This window comes from Pipistrellus hanaki (genome assembly GCF_964339955.1).
Source record: "Pipistrellus hanaki genome assembly, chromosome: 6".
Lineage (NCBI taxonomy): Eukaryota > Metazoa > Chordata > Mammalia > Chiroptera > Vespertilionidae > Pipistrellus > Pipistrellus hanaki.
In genome coordinates, this window is record NC_140508.1 from 7656808 (window position 1) to 7676472 (window position 19665).

Here is a 19665-nt window from a genome sequence, read left to right on the forward strand (position 1 = left end):
CTTGCCCACAGCGAAGACTTTGGGGGAGGTGAGGGGCCGGCGGAAAGGGGTCAGCTGGGGCCTGAATGGCAGGAGGAGCCGTGCCAGCGGGCTGGGCGCACGGCGCTGGTGAGCGCGCAGCGCCGGAGGCTGTCTCCACCTCTTCTGGCAAGTTGGACCTATGAGTGCGCCGCTCCACTTACAACCATCAGCAGCCCAGAGGGTGAGCGCCAAGGGGGGCGCAGGGCCCGGGCAGCTTCTTCGCGGGACCCCAGCCGGGCGCCAGCGGCCCTGCGGCCCAGGAGCTCCGCGCCCGCCTCCCTCCCACGCTGCGGAGGTGCCCAGGCCGTCCAGCCAGCCCCGACGGGATGCCCGCAGCCATGCTCCCCTACGCCTGGGTCCTGATGCTTCTGGGAGGTAGGTGCCACCCTCCTCCTGGCGGGCTCGCTGTCTGAGGTCGGAAGGGAGGGAGCTCGCCGTCTGACGCCCCAGAATCCGTGGGGACTGCCGCCTGGGTCTGCGCCCAAGGCCGATGCTGCCTCCCCCTCCCTTCCCAGCCTCACCTGCGGCACCTGCTGGCTCCAGGCTCCTCCTGGCCCTGCGGGAGGGAGGGTGTCACCGGCCAGGTGTGCACTCTTCTGCCCTCCGAGCCCCTGGAGGCTTGACTTCCAGGCACTAGGAGGAGCCCTGGGGTGGGGTCCAGGGGGACTGGTACCTCCAAGAGGATGAGGAGGATCCCAGGCCCCCTGAGCCGCCGGCCAGGTACAAACCCGGTGTTGATAGCAGGGCCGCAGCGCTGGGCTTCCCCACGGAACCTGGCCCTGTGGGTGCTCGGGGCTGTGTCCTGAGGCAGAGCTGGAGGAGTTAGGGGAGGGTGCAGGGACCCTGGGCCAGGCTGGTGGGGGGTTGGGAGAGAGACGGTGGCCAAGGGACCCCAGGACCCCCGTAGAGGAATAATTGCTCGTTCGTTCGTGCACTGGTGCTTCTTAGAGGGTGGGGAATGGGCAAAACTCTACAAATGCCAACGGACCATGGGGTGCCATCACTGGAAATACGATAAGAACCACCACAGTCATGGCAGTGTGCCCAGCCCCGGCTGCCCCCAAGCACCCTCACACTGTGAAGGGTGAGGCATTCTGGCCCTGGAGTCAGACCACCGGGCTCTGAGGCCCAGATCAGCTTCCGCCCACCTGTGCGGCCTCGGCATGGCCATCAGCTCTTAGCCCAATGCTCCCATCTGTCCAATGGGCCACCAAGCCCTCCCCTCTGGCCAGGCCTATTGTGAGGCCTACAGAGGAGGGGGGACAGCACGGAGCATGCGCCTGGCACCAGGGAGCAGGCACTCTGCTCCTGTACAGTCACGGGCAAAGCCGGGAAGGCCTGCAGGAGCCCTCGATGGGTCTTCTTCCCCACCTCCAGCTCCTAAGCGCTAGATGGAGGGGAGATGAAAGGGTCTGAAGGAAGTCAAGGGAGGCGTGGGTGAGCAGTTTGAGAGTCACAGACACATCCACCCAAAGGGTGCATTTACCACGGGCTGGAGGTGAGAGGTGGCCAGGAGGAGTCCCCAGCAATGTGTAGAGGGCACGGCGCCCAGTTCTCTGGCTGGGGAGGAAGTGGGGAGGGTGGGGAGGGTGGCGGGGACGGCTGGGCGGCTGGGCGCACAGCTGAACCAGGAGAGGGAGGAACCATGATCTTTATCCCTCCCTCCCTGCCCCCTCCCATCATTCCCTCTCTGCTCCCTTCCATCCCTCCCTACCTGCTCCCTCCCACGGGAAAGGGACAGCCTGAGAGCCCAGCCGGACAGGTGACCCCAGGTTGTGCAGGTGTGGCCACAGCACACGGCTAGTGCTCTCCATGCCAACAAAATCCCTGGAAGTTAGCATGGCGCCTGCTCTCAGGGAGTCCTGCTGCTCTGCCCCTGGGCCACCTTTTGCCATGGGAGTCAGTCAGATTCCCCCGGAGGGGAGCCGGGAGGGAGCACCCGATGGGAGCTGGCGCCATGGCCCTGCGTGCAGACACAGACTAGGAGGGCGCCAACCCCACTAGAGCTGCCCGGGCAGCTCCCTGCCCTGAGCCGAGCACCGTTTCCCACCGAACACTTTCTTCACAAGTTCTTCTCCCCCTGGCTCATCACCAGGCACCAAGGTCCTGTCGCTTCCAGTTAATCCTCAGATACGTACATAATTTAGGTACCTGAGCAGAGGCGTGCCTGTTTCATGTCCCAGGTTCCAGAAATGTTGTGGAGGACACACCAACGGCCCCACCAAGTGAATCCACAAAGAGTAAACACACACACACACACACACACACACACACGCACGCATGCACACGGAAGCACACACCAACGTTGCTCAACCTCAATGCTATTGACTTGTGGTCCACACCATTCTCTCCGCGGGCTGCCCCATGCGCTGTAGGATGCTTAGCCACATCCGTGGCCTCTCCTCTACCTGCCAATGTAACAGCTCCCAGTTATGGCAACCATAAGGGTCTTCAGACACAGCCACATGTCCCCCGGGGGAGAGGGGGTGTACTCTTGGTTGAAAACCACGTGTACGGCTCCATCAGACTCAACTGGTAGCTTTTCCGATGAATCTGTCAAAATCACCAGGTCGGATGGGTTTGTTATTCTTGCTCTGAGCAATCAGGAAATCAAAGGTACAGGGGGGTCCCAAGAAAAACAGCACCCCAAGCGAGTTGCCAATTTGGTCACTGATTTTTCCCATTTGTTCTCGCTCCTTCTCGTCTCTGAGGATGTCCTCTGTGAATGTCTGGCCGTGGGTGGGTGAGTGCGGTGAGGGACCCCCGGCAGCAAAGCCCTGCCATGCCAGCTGCGCCCCTGCCAGCGCCCCGGCCCCCAGCTCGGGTTCACGCCACAGCAATTTCTGGCTTTTAAAAATCTCCTTACTCGGCAATTTATGCTTGAGGGGGGGAAATGAGAAACCACTGCTCCTTTCTATTTCTCATTTCTTTTAGTCTAATTTCAGCCCTGCTTTTATCTCCAACCATGTACTTTTCGATGGCAAGTTATCATTTAGAGACAGATTAACTAGAACGAAATCACAGGCTAGCCCATAATAAATTAGTTGTCAGTGTGGGGCTCCGCTTTGAATCCGAGAATAAAAACTGGGAGGAAAATTAACTTAAGTACACTCCTCCGAAAATCAACAGAGAATGGCGACCAGTAATCGGATTAATTATTTAAAATAAAGAAAGTTATCAGCAGAAACTTTCTCCTGCTGCCTCGCCCGGCGGTCAATGCTGGCCAGCTGTTTTGCTTATCGTTCTGACCGGAGCTATAATCTCCAGATTCAAAATACCCAGCTCCAGGCAAACTGAGCAGCTTCCTTGATTTCAAAACCATCTGGGCGGTGGGCCAGTTAGAAGCGACCCAAGAAGCAGTATCTGTGGATGCACTGGAAATTAACAATGTTAATGAAAGCTCCGAAGCCAGAAGGAGCCCTGACAAAACTTCCAAGATAGGTGCCCCCCCCCCCAAGCCAGTGGACAGCCTGGTGCATAGGAGGCCCTGCGTCAGCCTGCAGGGCGTCGGTCGTGTATGTGGTGGCTCCCTAAACCCAATGCTGCTGTCCGCGCATAGAATGTAAGCAAGTCCACGTCCGAGTCGCTCAGGGTGTGGGGCTCAGTCCCAGCCAGACCCTCCTTCAGCTCAGCCACGTCCCCAGCCTGTCCTCTCCCCTTAGCCCTGCCTTCTCTCCCAGGGCTCCGGGCCCATTTGGCCCTCATCCCCCATTTGGCCCTCATCCCCACAGACTCCTCAGAGAAGATGGCCACCCCCAGCTGCCACCACTGTGACGCAGCCACACGGAAGTGTCAGGCTGTCCATCAAGTCACCTCCTTTCCACCACAACCTACACACACACACACACACACACACACACGCACATGCATGCACCCACAGGCTGTTCCTTCTGCTTAGAACAACATTCCCTTCCTCCAGGCTCCCCTTCACCTGCAAATATGGGTGTGAATTCCTAACAGTGGAACTGCTGCAGCAACATGTGTGTTAAGGTCTTTCTCGAGCCTCCATTCCACATGGAGTGCACAGTCAACACCCCCACGGGTGGCCTATGGGCGCACCACCATCCTGCAACCTCGCCACCTGTCAGCATCATTCTTCACAAACCCTGCCAATGGCGATGCTCAGACTTCCTTCCTTTCCATATGAGCAAAGAGGAACGTCTATTTCTACTTTTAGGGCCCCTTGTATCTGTTTTCCTATTGGTCATACCCTTTGCCCACTTTTATATCGGACTTCTTAAAGAATCTCTTCTTATTGATTTGTTAGTGCTCTTTACATATGGAAAAGTAGCTGGTTCCGTCTGTGGTGCAGTTGTTCCCAGCTCGCCCTTGGTTCCCCCGAGCTTTCTGAGAAGCGTCCCTGCTCCTCATCTCTTTCACATCCACTCGGTGAAACCCGAGCAGTGGCAGTGAGCTAAATGCACATTTTTCCCTGAGGGATAATAGATGGCCAGGTGGTCTTTCCGTAAATGCTGCACGTGGGGCATGAGACAGAGACCTCGCCCAGGCACTGTGCTCAGCCGGTTCTGCCCATGACCTCCCTATGCAATTGGCACCTCTGTGTTACAGAGGACAGAGGCGAGACCGTGTGCTTATGATCATCCAGCTGGCCAGCCCAGGGACTGAGGTTTGTGGGCCACCGAGCTTCACGCCTCAACTGCCCTTACTGGAAAGTTTAGCTCGAGGTTCAGGCAAGGACCTCCTGCCCCGCTGCCCATCGGGAAGAAGCCGGTTTAGGAGAAGTGTGGGCAGCAGAAGATGCCCACGCGCTGAGGCACGCGGCTGGCAGTGTACATAACGTGACTTAGGGCGGAAGATCACAGTGTGGAGACCACAGGCATGCTAACAAGAACAGTCTTAAATTCTCAGTTAAATGTGATTCTGAGAGGGGCTGAAGAGCGAAGGATCTTAATTGTCCATCTGCAAAGACAGCTGCGTGGGCTGGGCTCTGGAATTCAATTTCCCACATCCTAACTCCAGCTGCTCCACTGGCTTCCTAATTACTTAATCCCTCTGGGCTTCGGTTTCCTCCTCTGCACAGTCCTGTCTGCCCATGGGTGGCTGCGGAGCAGGTGAGACTGGTGCCTGGTGGGCGTCACTGCGTCATCATTAAGGTGACAGGACACTGCTCTAGGTTCTGATCTTCGGACCAAGATATACTGCTTCTTAGGGCAGGCCGCGGAGCACAGAGTGTGGCGGCAGGAAGGGTCAGAAATGGCGGCTCACAGGGTCAGCGGAGGACGGGGCGCAGAGTCAGGACGTCAGAAGCCCACGTTTCTGCTCCAAAAGTGACCGGGGGCGTGGGCTGCCTTTGCCTGGTGATGTAGCCAAAGGGCCCCCACTAGTGGGTGGGGTGGCACCATGTGTTTGTGTCCTAGGACTACTGTGCAAAGTGCCACAAACTGGGTGTCTTAAAACAACAGAAGTGAGCTGGCTCACCATTCTGGAAATAACAAAACCTGGGTGTCATGGAGGCGGCTCCCTCTGGAACCATGGGGGAGAGTCCTTCTCTCCTCTGGTGGCTTCTGCTGAAAGGCCGTGGCCCTGCGTGACTTCCGGTGTCTTCCAGTGGCAGGTGCCAGTCAGTATTGCGTTGCCTTTCAATGAGTCACTCCTGCCTCTGCCTCCAGAGCCACAGGGCGACCTCCTCCTGGGTGTCTCCTCCTCTTAGAAGCACGCCAGTCCTCTTGGATTAGGACCCGCCCTACCAGTGGGACCTCATCTTAACTATTTACAACTGCATTTCTAAATAGGTCACATTCCGAGGAAGGACTTGGACGTATCTTTTGAGGGGACACAATTCAGCCCACAGCTCCTCGGGCTGTATCTGAAGGGCCGCCTCTGGTGGGTGGGAAGGCATCAGGTGCTTCTGGGAAGTGGAGATTCAAGAACTTAGGTGATGGGCCTACAGTTGAGAGGTGATGGGGCAGGGACAAGCCATGACCAAAGACCCAGGGTGGAAAGAGAGACCAGGAGACCAAAACCTAAATTCCCAATGTTAGGCAAAGATGTCAACAAATTTTGAGGGGATTATGCACCCACAAAAAAATTATATATTTAAAAATATTGAATGAAATGGGAAGATAATTTTGGCATAATGTTAGAACAGAAACACAGTATATATACATTTGATTTAAAATACGTTTTAATTGGGAGGGTGGCATCCTTATTTAAAAAAAAAAAAAAACTAGAAGAAAACATAAGAAATTAGTGGGAAGTGGGATTTTGGATGATTTTTCTCTTTGTCTTTATATGATTTTTCTGTATTCCTACAAGACCAGTTCCATCTGGGGATGTGGGTTCCAAGGAAAGGGGCTGGGTGTCTGCTGTCACCGAGATTATAATCTCCAAGACATGCAATCCCCAAGGTTCGATAGAACCTCAGCAAAAAAGAGGCTGGTTAGAGAAGTAGTGGACACTGAGGCTTGGGAATCCTGACCTGACTGCAGGGATTGGGTCCTGAAGTCAGGAGTGGGATCACCCAGAATGCACCAGAGGTCCTGGGCAGGAGAGATGGTTTTAGACAAATTTTGCTCCTGGTGTTGATCTAAGGAAGAGCCGGGCCCCAACCTTCAGACATTTAGACAGAACCCTGAGGGGATGCTAAAGGTGCCTTGTCTCCAGTCAAGTGGATGGGGCTTCAGAACCAGGAATCAGAGTCCTGATAGGGTGACTGAGACCAGAACACAGCTGTGGGTGGGTAGATGTCAGCAGTAGGTAATGTCATACTCCCTTCTGCTAGCAGCAACAGTTTCTTCATTGACACGAAGCCTGGAGGATGGTCAATCAAGGTGTCTCCCCTCCACCTGGGGCATGAGTCTCAGGGTGAGCAAACAGGATGTTTGCCCCAAGACTTGGAATCTTATGTCCATGACCGGAAGTTAAAATGTATCCTGCCCACAGGGGAGTCCCAGAGAAACTGCAGGGTACTTCCCACCAGCCGGATCCCCAGAACACCTCTTAGATCAGTGAGCACCCATGCCCCTCCATGGAAGCCCAGTTTAGCCTTATGTGTCAGACATGGCTTTGGCTGCTTGCAACCAAAGCACCTGGTCAGTATGCCTCCAGTGTCCACTTTGAGACCATAACCTCTGAACTGTTAGCTAAATAGTATATATGCTTTACTGAGGTTAGCTCACCTCAGAGCTCAAAGTGCATTTAAAACTTGAGCTGCCCTCCTCAAACCTCAGTGTTAAATTATACTGAAAATTAGTGTCCTGGTACACAAAATTCGTGCATAGGGGTGGGGGGAGTACCTCAGCCCAGCCTTCACCCTCTCCAATTGGGGACCCCTTGGGGGATGTCCGACTGCCAGTTTAGGCCCGATTCCCAAACCAACAGTTGGACATCTCTCTCACAATCTGGGACCACTGGCTCCTAACCACTCACCTGCCTGACTGCCTGATCACCCCTAACTGCCCTCTCCTGATCTAACTGCCAGCCTAATCTCACCCCCAACTGCCTTCCCCTGCCGGCCTTGTTGCCCCCAACTGCCCTCCCTGCCAGCCAATTTGGTTGATTGGTCAGTTTCTATGCCAGTCAGTGTCAAAAGCTTCTCCTCATAGGCAGCCATTGACTCCTCACAGTTCACCCAGATTTGGTTCTGATTGGTCAGTTTCTATGGCAGTCAACGTCTCTGAGCCTATCAACAGGCCTGATCAGAGAGGTGGGGCTGATCAGCAGCCCCCTCGGAGGCCCAGAGAGAAACAGAGGCATGGCTGCTGATGAAGCCTGGCAAGAGAGAGGCAATGGCTGGTCAGACCAAGGAGGCTGCAGATCAGACCCCGCCTCTCTCCCCACAAGCCTCTCTCTGGGCTGCTCCACAGCACCCTCGGCAGCCAGTACTGGGTTGCAGCTCCCGCACTGGCAGCAGTCAATGCTCGGTCGCCATGGCAACCCAGCACTTGACTGCAGGACTGACTTCCAGTGTTTAGTCGAGCCTTCAGACAGTCATTACAGACCCTGGGTTTTTATATATTAGGATGGGAAGAAAAGCAATAGCTCACACCCAACCCCACTTCTTCCCCCAAAATATTCATAAAAACAGAGAGTAAGATATGAATGTGTTTAGCTTGGAATCACAGTGACCACAGTAAAACAAAATTACTTGCTCTTTGAAATATACAATTAGCTGTTTTAACATGTGTTTGGGTGGCTGGGTATGGTTTCTAGATAGTTTGAAACCTAAGTCTACTGTTTGGCCCAGGAGTTTTAACCAGACTCTGATGGGCTACAATCTTTTAAACAGCAACCCAGTTACTGAAATGAAAGCCAACTTGTTGGTGAGTGAGAATCCCTGGGCTTTTATAATGACCAATGTTGGACTTGCCTTCCCCCCCCCCCCCCCCCCCCAGTCTTACAGTACTTTTGCATTTTCATCTGCCTTTTGGGGAGGGTGAATTTAAAGTACCCATTGAAATCTCAGAGAAAGCAGTGTCTTATGATTGAGTGACTAGGTGCATCTGCAGAGTAAACCCCACCCCAAGCTTTCAGGGACTATCGGTGCCTGTGTGTGTGGATTTCTGCCGCTGAGGGCATGTAGGGGCAGCCCGACTTCCTGAGAAGTCAGAGTTCCAGGTTACACGTGAACAGTTAAGTCCATTTGCATCCAGGGCATTCATTATTGCTGTGGACAGGGGCAGGGGAGAGAGGTCAGGACCCTAAGGCTCCAGAATCCTGAAAGGGCTTCAAAGAAGACCTAGATCACTGGAAATTTGCATATTCATTGCCAGAGAGCTTCCAGAGGATCTGAGGCCAGAACTACTGGAGTTCTTTTTCATTTTTTAAGATTTTAAAAAAAATTATTTTTAGAGGAAGAGGTAGGGAGGCGGAAAGAGAAACATTGACGTGAGAGGGAAACATTGATCAGCTGTCCCTCGTATGCCAGGGACCAAGCCCGCAATGAGGCATGTGCCCTGACCAGGAATTGAACCAGCAACCTTTTGGTGCACGGGATGGCATCCAACCAACTGAGCCACACTCAGGGCTGGAGTTCATATCAAGAGGGTGAAACATAGTCCCTGTTTATATAGATAATTTGCTCAGAAAGTTTAGTAGAGCAGGTGGGAGAAATGAGGAATTAGAGGGCTCTGATGCCAGGATGGGGGCAGGCAAGCCAGATGGACGCGAGACAGAGAAGAGACTCCAAGAAAGGGGGTCTCAGGGCCCATAGCAACAGCGGCTGGTGGCTGCAGAGGATGCGCCCCGGCCCCGGAGGACAGGGGGCGTTGGCCCAAAGGACGAGGCATCTACAAACCACACTAGCGTAGGGCCTGCCACCAGGGAGGCTGGCACGGTGGCCCTGGGCATCGGGGACAGTAGCTGTGGACTCAGCTGGTCTCCAGGTCCAAACAGAACTCGGGTGGCCAGTAAAGACAGATCCTCCTAACATTCCTCCTTCAGCTCTGCTGGCCCTCAGGCCCCTCTTCCCGGTCAAGTGTGTCTCCTCAGCTTCTGCCTGGCCGGTGGCCTTTCTTCACGCAACGGCCAATCCGAGGAAACCAAGGACATAAACAGAATCCCTTTTTTTCTCCCTTCAAGAAATTATATCCTTGTTAATCAGGAAATGCAATACTTGAAATTGCACGAAAGCTGCTTTAATAGGCTCCCAATTACTGAATGGGGCTCATTTCAGAGCTACCATTTCAGCAGCTTGTACCAGGCTCTGATTATAATGCTGCCCTCTGAACAAATTTCATTATTGAGCAAGACACTTCCGCAGCGAGTTTACATTGTCTTTGCTTGGCTGACCTTGGACGCTATTGAATTGGAAAATGTGGTTTGTATTGTAAGGCCTCTTAATAATGTATTTTTTTAAACAGGGACTTTTCCATTGCAAATGAGACAAAGGACATCGTATTTAGCACAAAGAACGCCTCAGTCTATTTTGAAACATAATTTTCATTAGGCAGGTTTTTCACCGTAACAGGGATTTAAATTTTATTTTAAAAACAGCCTCCCCTCTGCCAAAGCGCATATTTATGTATATTCCTTCGTAGAAATAAACGTCTGAAAAGATGCACACACTAATAATATGAGTTGCTGCTGGGAAGGGGGGAGGGGTGGGAGGGCGCCGAGGGAATCTGCTCGCCTGCCTCGCATTCTTTATAATAATGAGAATGTATTAGTGAGGCTGGAGGGAGCCCGGCTCCCCATGGCGGAATGAGCTTGAGTCAATGTGAGGGTGGAATTGTTCCCCCACATTCAGAGGGTGGAAATGTGTCCTTCTTAAGACAGGGTCCTTACAAGGGGATCGGGTAAGATGAGGTCATTAGGTGGGTCCTTGTCCAGGAGGACTGTGTCCTCAGCAAAAGGGGACATGCTCAGAGGAACACATGTGAACACGGGAGACGGTACATGCCAGGCACAGGCCCAGGAGAGAGGCCCCCGAGCAACCAGCCCTGCCCACACCTTGATCTGGGATGTTCGGCCTCCAAACTGGGGGAGAATCAGTCCCGCGGGTGGAAGCCCCGCCTGTGGAGCTTGGTTCTGGAATGGAACAGAGGGAATCACACGTGGCCAGGTTTCCTCCTCTGTGACGTGGGCGGGCAAGGAGGTCACCGCGAGGCTGCCCCCTGTAGGTGACCCTGTGCCACCCTCCAGCTCCCCTCCTGCCTACCCGGGCCCGGACAGTCCAGTGGCTGCGCGGGGGTGGGGGGAGGGGGGAGGACCTCAGGAGGCTCACTGTTCTGCCCCCTTGTTTTACGCCCATTCTCCGAAGAGCCCCAAGTGTGTGGCACTGCTGGAGGCCTCCCGTGCGCCCTCCTACCCCCAAGGGCTGACAACCCAGCAAAGGGCCATTATTCTCGCTGCCCCCAGCTGGGCAGCCCCACAGGCTCTCACAGCCCGTCTCACAGGGCTTCCTGGCTCCTGACACCCAGGTTTCCTGTTCTAAGTCATTTCCTCACGCATGGAAGTCATCTTTCTCAAGCAGACATTTGCTATAAAGGTGACCTTGCCTGGGGGTCACAGTTGATCCACCCTATTGGAAAACACCTTGCCCCACCCCACAGTGCAGATTTGTTCAGGACCATTAAGAGGATAAGAATAAAAATTAGCTTCCTGGCAGAAGCAATTGCTCTACCCTATTGGGAAAAAACCTCTTGCCACACCTATGGGAGATTGCCTGGGGGCAATTTAAGACAAAAATCCTATCAGCGTGTAGGCAGAGGTGGCATATGGCCTCTGAATCTTAGCCTGATCTAATTAGTCACAAACAGTATTTGACACTGTCCTCCACTAGAGATTGAGAGGTGTAGCAGATCTACCTAATACACAGTCACAAACCCAAACAGACAGCCAAAATGAGACAAAGAAACAACAACCAAATGAAAGAACAAGAGAATTCTCCAGAAGAAGAGATAAATGGAATGGATGTAAAAAAAAAAAAATTTTCTGTTACAGAGTTCAGAATAATGATGGTAAAGATGCTCAACAGCATGAGAAAATATATAGTAACTATGAAAACAGAAAAAAGAATGACACAGCACAAATAAAGAACACATTGAAAGAAATACACTGCAGAGTAGGGGAAGCTGAGGATCAAATCAATAAATTAGAAGACAGGGTTGAAAAAAATCACTCACTCAAAGAACCAAAAAGAAAAAACAATTTAAAAAAAACACGAGGACAGTTTAAAGATGTGGGACGATGTGAAATGTAACAATATTCGAATAGCAGGTGTGCCAGAAGAGGCAGAAAGGGAGAGAGAACATTGTTGAAGAAACTATGGCAGAAATTTTTACTAACCTGGTAAAGGAAAAAGTCACCAAGTTCAGAAGGCACAGAGAATCCCAAGTAAAAAGAACCATGCCCAGAAACATCATAATTAAAATGGCAATAATTAAGTACCTATCCATTGCTAAGACCGGTTTGGCTCAATGGATAGAGCGTCGGCTTGGGGACTGAAGGGTCCCGGGTTCGATTCCGGTCAAGGGCATGTACCTTGGTTGCGGGCATATCCCCAGTAGGGGGTGTGCAAGAGGCAGCGGATTGATGACTCTCTCTCATCGATGTTTCTAACTCTCTATCTCTCTCCCTTCCTCTCTGTACAAAATCAATAAAATATATTTAAAAAACAAAAACAAAAAAACCAACCTTAAATGTAAATGGATTATATGCTCCAATCAAAAGGCATAGGGTAGCTGAATGAATATAAAAGCATAACCCAACTGCATGCTGTCTACAAGAGACCCACCACAGAACAAAAGACACACACAGAATGAGAGTGAAGGGCTAGAAAAAATTTTCTATGCAAATGGGGGGGAAAAAGAAAGCTGGAGTAGAAATACTCATTTTAGACAAAACAGACTTCAAAATGAAGGCCATCATAAGAGACAACAAAGGTCACTATATAATATTAAAGGGATTGATCAAACAAGAGGTTATAGCACTGGTAAATGTATATGCACCCAATATGGGAGCACCTAAATATATTATAAAAAAATAAAAAACTTCTTGAGGACTTTAAGAGGAAGATAGGCAACAATACAGTCATAGTAGGAAACTTGAACAGCCCGCTGACTTCACTGGATAGATCTTCCAGACAAAAACTTAACAAGGAAACAGAGACTCTAAAGGACTCACTGGATCAGATGGATTTAATTGATACTTATAGAAAATTTCATCCCACAGCTGCAGAATATAAATTCTTCTCCAGTACACATGGGTCATTCACAAAGATGGACCACATGTTGGGACGCAAAACAGGTCTCTACAAGTTCAAGAAGACTGGAACCATATCAAGCGTCTTCTCAGATCACAGTGGAATGAAATTAGAAATCAGCTACAGTAAAAACACCCCAAAACATTCAAACTCATGGAGACAAAATAACATGTTATTAAACAATGAATGTGTTACCAATGAGATCAAGAAAGAAAGAAAATATTTCCTGAAAACAAATGATATGAACACCCAACCATCCCAAATCTCTGGGACACAGCAAACGCAGTCCTGAGAGGGAAGTTCATAGCACCACAGGCCTATCTCAAAAATACAAGAAACATCAACAATACAGTATTTAAAGCTACAATTTAAAGAACAAAAAAAGATAACAAAAAATTAAAGCCCAAAGTAAGCAGAAGGAATGAAATAATAGTTTAGAGCAGAAATAAATGATACAGAGACTAAAAAAAATAAATAAATAAACAAAATCAATGAAACCAAGAGTTGGTTCTTTGAAAGGATAAACAAAATTGATGAACTGTTAGCCAGATTCATCAAGAAACAAAGAGAGAGAATGCAAATAAGTAAAATAAAAAATGGAAGCAGAGAAGTAACCAATGACACCACAGAAATACCAAGGTTTATAAGAAAATACCGTGAACAGCTATAAGCCAACAAGCGGGACAATGTGGATGAAATGGTCAAATTCACACAAAAATACAATCTCCCAAAATTGAATCAGGAAGAATCAGAAAACCTGTGCAGGCCAACAACAACTGATGAAATAGAAGCAGTAATAAAAAATAAAAAAAATTCCCAGCAAACAAAAGCCTCAGTCGGGACAGCTGCACATGGGATTTTTACTAAACATTCAAAGAACTAACACCTATACTCCTCAAACTACTCCAAAAAATCCAAGAGGAAGGAACACTTCCAAGCTCTTTTTATGAGGCCAGCATTACCCTAATTTTGAAATCAAATAAAGACACTACAAAGAAAGAGAATTACAGGCCAATATCCCTGATGAACATAGATGCTAAAATCCTCAATAAAATACTAGTAAATGGTTCCAGCAATATTTTATTTTATTTTATTTTATTTATTTTTTTAAAATACATTTTATTGATTTTTTACAGAGAGGAAGAGAGAGGGATAGAGCATTAGAAACATTGATGAGAGAGAAACATCGACAAGCTGCCTCTTGCACACCCACATTGGGGATGTACCCACAACCAAGGTACATGCCCTTGACCGGTATCGAACCTGGGACCTTTCAGTCCCTAGGCCGACGCTATATCCACTGAGCCAAACCAGTTTCGGCTCCAGCAATATTTTAAAGAGATCATACAGCATGGTCAAGTGGGATTTATTCCAGGGATGCAAGGCTGATACAATATTTACAAATCAATAAATGCAGCCCAGCCACTCAGTGGATAGAGTCATCATGCAGACTTAAGTGTCCCAGGTTCGATTCTGGTAAAGGGGTCATGCCCAGGTTCTGGGCTTGATCCCTGTACGGGCATGCAGGAGGCAGCTGTTCAATGATCCTCTCTCATCGTTGATGTTTCTATTTCTCTTTTTCCATCTCTCCCTTCCTCTCTGGAATAAATAAAAATATATTTTAAAATGTTTTAAAAACATATGATACATCACATAAATAAATTAATGACAAAAATCACATGATCATATCAATAGATGCAGAAAAAGCATTTTATAAAATCTAACACACATTTTTGATAAAAACTCCCAGCAAAGTAGGCATAGAGGGAGCATATCCCAACATGATGAAGGCTATATATGATAAACTTACAGCAAATTTCATACTCAGTGGGCAAAAACTAAAACCATTTCCCCTAAGAACAGGAATAAGACAGAGATGTCCACTTTTACCACTCTCATTCAACATATTACTAGAAATCCTAGCAATAACGATCAGATAAGACGAAATAAAAGGCATCCAAATTGGAAAGGAGGAAGTAAAAGCCTCACTATTTGCAGATGACATGATATTGTACATAGAAAACCCTAAAGACTCCACCAATAACTACTAGATTTAATAATTGGCAATGTAGCAGGATTCAAAATCAACACCCAAAACTTTATGGCTTTTTTATACACCAATAATGAATTCTCAGAAAGAGAAACTAAACAAGCAAATCCCATTTACCATTGAAAAAAAAAACATTAAGATATTTAGGAATAAACTTAACCAAAGAGGCAAAAGACCTGTACTCAGAAAACTACAGAACATTGAAAAAAGAGATAGAAGAAGATAGAAACAAGTGGAAGAATATACCATGTTCATGGATTGGTGGAATCAACGTCATTAAAATGTCCATATTACCCAAGGCAATCTACATATTCAATGCAACCCCAATTAAAATACCAACAGCATATTTCACAGATCTAGAACAGATACTCCAAAAATGTATATGGAACCAAAAAGACTCCAAATAGCCACAGCAATCTTGATAAAGAAGAACAATGTCGGAGGAGAAATCACAAATATCAGGTTTAAAGTTATACTACAAAGCCACCATAATCAAAACAGCTTGGCACTGGCATAAGAATAGGCATATAGATCAATGGGACAGAACAGACCCCAGAAATTGACCCAAGCCATTATGCTCAATTAATATTTGACAAACAATGTAGTCAAGACAGTCTCTTCAATAAATGGTGTTGGGAAAATTGAACAGATACATGCAAAAAAAAAAGAAAAAGAAAAAGAAAAGAAAGAAAGAAAGAAAAGAAGGAAACTAGACCACTAACTTACACCATACACAAAAATAAAGTAAAAATGGATAAAAGATTTAATGTAAGCTGTGAAACCATAAGGATTCTAAAATAAACTATAGGTAGCAAAATCTCAGACATCTCTTGTAGCAATATGTTTACAGATACAATCTCCTAGGGCAAAGGAAACTAAGGAGAAAATAAACAAATGGTACTAAATCAAAATAAAAAGCTTCTGCACAGCAAAAGAAAACATCAAAATGAAAAGGAAGCCACTGAATGGGAGAACATATTTGGCAATGATACAACTGACAAAGAGTTACTATCCAGAATATATGAGGAACTCATACAACTTAACAAAAGGAAGACAAACAAGCCAATTAAAAAATGGGGAAAGCACCTCCAAAGAGGACATACAGACAGCCAAGAGACATAAGAAAAATGCTCAAAGTCACTTTTCATCTGAAAGATGAAAATTAAAGGACAATGAGATAACATCACCTCACACCTGTCAGAATGGCTACCACCAACAAATCAACAAGTGCTTGCAAGGATGTGGAGAAAAGGGAACCCTAGCACACTGCTGGTGGGAATGCAGACTGGTGCAGCCATTATGGAAAACAGTACGGAGTTTCCTCAAAAAATTAAATATGAAACTGCCATTTGACCCAGTGATCTCACTTCTAGGAATACTAGAGGCCCCGGTACACAAAAATCCTGCTTGGTCCGGGGGCGGGGGAGGCGGGGAATTTGTGCCCTCTCATAGTCCAAGACCCCTCAGGTGGGATGTCCAACTGCCATGGAAGCAGGAGAAGCTCCCGCCACTGCTACTGTGCTCACCAGCCATGAGCCCGGCTATCTGGCTGAGCAGTGCTCCCACATTGAGTGTCTGCCCCCTGGTGGTCATTGCACATCATAGCGACCGGTCGTTCCGCCATTTGGACAATTTGCTTATTAGTCTTTTATTATATAGGATATTCTAAGAAACCTAAAGCACACTCAGAAAGAATATATGCACCCCTATGTTCATAGCAGCACAATTTACAATAGCTAAGAACTGGAAACAACCAAAGTGCCCATCAGTAGATGCATGGATAAAAACCTGTGGTACATTTACACCATGGAATACTCTGCAGCAGTAACAAAGAAGAATCTCTTACCCTTTGAGACAGCATGGAGGGTCCTGGAGAGTATCATGCTGAGTGAAATAAGTCAGTCAGAGAAAGATAAGAATCACATGATGTCACTCACATGTGGAATCTAAGTAACAAAATAAACTGATGAGCGGAGTGGATTCAGGTACAAGGAAGCATGGTGCAGAGAGGGGATCTCAGAGGGAAGGCAGAGGAGGGTGGGTGGGAGGTAATTAACCAAGGCTTTTGTATGCATATATGCATGGCCCATGGACACAGACAATGGGCAGTGAGGGCCTGGGGCAGGGGCAGGGAGGAGGAACAGAGGAGGGTGCAGCGGGCTGAAGGGGATCAATGTGGGGGAGAAGAGGAACATATTTGTTAAGGATTTCAGAGATCCATCTGGGCCTGGTTGATACTTCCAAGAATAGAGATTTAAAATAATAAAAAGTGAAAAAAGAAAAGAAAAAGAAAGCTTGAGGTATTTTAACATTGGTAGGGGACAGCCGCCTCCCTTTTCCCCTAACCCTTCCACACTGACTTCCTTCCATCACTTTCTTCCTGCTGTGGAGCATGAGAGGGACACAGACATTAGGGTCCCAGCTCAAGGAGAGGTGGCGTGGGAGTGATCTGACTTAGTGGGGTACACTTGTGTGTTTTCCAGCCACTTGTATGAGCAGTGAAGTTACAACCACCTGAGCAGTGTGGGTGGGGCTCATTTCTGGAACATTCTGACCTCTCACTGAGTGCCTCCCCGAACCCTGATGTCAAAGGGCACTGGGATGGATCCTCTGGCACCAAAACCATAAGAGTGGAGGACAAACAGGGCATGGACTGGCCAGAGCGAGCCATTTCACATCTCCGCTCCCACATGTGAGGAACTTGGTGGAGGTTCTCCAAAATTGGGTAACAACCCCAAAATGTATGGCAACATAACAGCAAGTTGGGCAGCTGAACAAACGTATCTCATGGTCAGCAACCAAACATATTTTCGGTGGACTTTCTACTCTTGCCGGAGAAAATGAAACCACAGAGCCTGTACCCCAGGAAGGCAGCAGGCACTGCACAACTGGAAAACGCGGGAAGGGTTCAAGCAGCTGCCTGAGAAACTACGCTGCTTTTCTGGGTTTGGTTATGTTTGTGATCTTTGTCCACTTTATAGGATTTGTACTTTTTTGTGCATTTTTTCTCATAAATCAATGTTTATTTTTATGCTGATTTTGAACTTCCGTATGGATTTTCACTCTTTTTTCTCAAGAGAGTCTTCCAAATTGAATAAACTTCAGGCTCCACAAACCGGGATCTGGCCTTGGTAAAAGACACAGGATTTGGTAGGACTCTTTCCATTCTGCTCTTTAGAAGTTTGGGTAAAATTGGAATGACCTGTTTCTTTAGAATTTAGTAGAACTCACCTGTAAAATCACCTGGCCTGGATTTTTATTTGTTTTGTTTATTAAGGGGGTGAGATTTAATATATATATTTTAATATATGTATGTGTGTGTGTGCATCTAATCTTTTTAAATCTGTAGTTATGTCCTCTTTCATTCCCAACATTATTTTCTCTCTTCTACACATTGTCCCTTCATTCTTTCCTTTTTTCCTTCCTTCCTTTCTTTCTTTCTTTCTTCCTTCCTTCCTTCCTTCCTTCCTTCCTTCCTTCCTTCCTTCCTTCCTTCCTTCCAATGACCAGTCTTACCAGAGGTTTCTGTGATTTGTTAAGGATTTCAGAGATCCACCTGGTTGATTATTTTATAGCTTTGTTTTCAACTTGTTAATGTCTGCCACGCCTGCCCCCCCCCCACCTTATTCTCTCTTTCTATTTGCTTTATTTGAGCTTTCTCTGTTTTTCTTGTTCTAACTTTTTAAGTTGGAGTAAGAATCTTTAATTTTCAGACTTTATTCTTTTATTTATAAACTTATAAGCCTATAAACTTCCCTCAAAGTCCTGCCTTTTCCATACCCCATGGGTTTTGGTATATCCTGTTTTCACTTCACTTTCTGCTTAGCTTTAAGCTCTGTATATTTTTTAACTTTTATTTTTATTTCTTCATTGACACCTGAGTGTTTTAGAAGATTTTTAAAATCCCAAACACATAGAATTTTTAATATGTTTTTATTTATAACTTTTAATTTAGTTGCATTATGGTCTAAAATGTGGCCTGTGTAATACCAATTCTTTGAATTTGTCTTGTTTATTGATTTGAGAGAGAGAGGAAGGAAGAGAGAAAGAGAGATACACACGTACACATCAATTATTGTTCCACTTATTTATGCATTTATGTTGTGTATGCATCTCTAATTGTTGGGCACAGTATTTTACATATATCTGTGTAGATACAGTCACACAACACAAATACATACGTGTGTATAACCCCAGATATAAAGTGAATTCTATTTGCTTTTTGTGTTTTTAAGTCTTCTGCATATTACTGACCTTTTGTCTGCCTGACCTGTAAATAATTGAAAGAGTTGTGCTAAAATCTTTCTTAATGATGGTGGATATGCCAATATCTCCTTATATCTGTAGATATTTTTGCTTTGCATATTTTGAGATTTTTGATGATCATATTTTCCACCAGACTGGACCTTTTATGGAGTGATCTCTATCCTACTAATGGTTCCGATAGTAGATTCTATTTTTATCTAATATCAATTTCCTTTTATTTAGTATTTGGCAAGTACATGCTTTTCAATCTCTTTACTTTCAACCTTTCTGTGTCCTTATGCTTTAAGTATGTAAACAACATATATCAGGAGTTTAAAAAAATCCAATTTGATCATGTTCATCAATGGCTAGAAAACCAGATTTTTAAAATCATTTTTTTAGTTTTCTACAAATTGTTCTGTTAATGCTTTCTCCTCCTTTCTAGAATTTTTAATTATTCATTGCATTAATTGGGTTGTGTTTATTCTTATTACTTTTTTTTGTCTAGTTTACAAGTTATACAATACTTCTATTAGTTTAGTGTTTACCTCTCAAATGATGACATCTTACATATATCATAACTCTTTTCCTGATAATGGAAGGAATTTACACTAAGCCACACTAATTTACACTAATCATTTCTTTCCCAAATTACATGCTACTGTTTCCAGTATTTTAGTTATGA

General features: G+C 46.9%; 1 protein-coding gene across 2 annotated transcripts in view; it reads left to right on the top strand.

Annotated features, from left to right (window-relative positions):
• The window catches only part of APCDD1L (APC down-regulated 1 like), a 43392-nt gene continuing 23727 nt past the window's right edge, over window positions 1-19665 (top strand). The window contains exon 1 of one of the 2 annotated variants that reach the window (XM_084887257.1): window positions 1-396. In XM_084887257.1, the coding sequence (XP_084743383.1) occupies window positions 348-396 (49 nt within the window). In that variant the 5' untranslated portion in view covers window positions 1-347. The remainder of the gene's footprint in view (window positions 397-19665) is intronic. The other variant, XM_084887256.1, reaches the window with a different exon arrangement.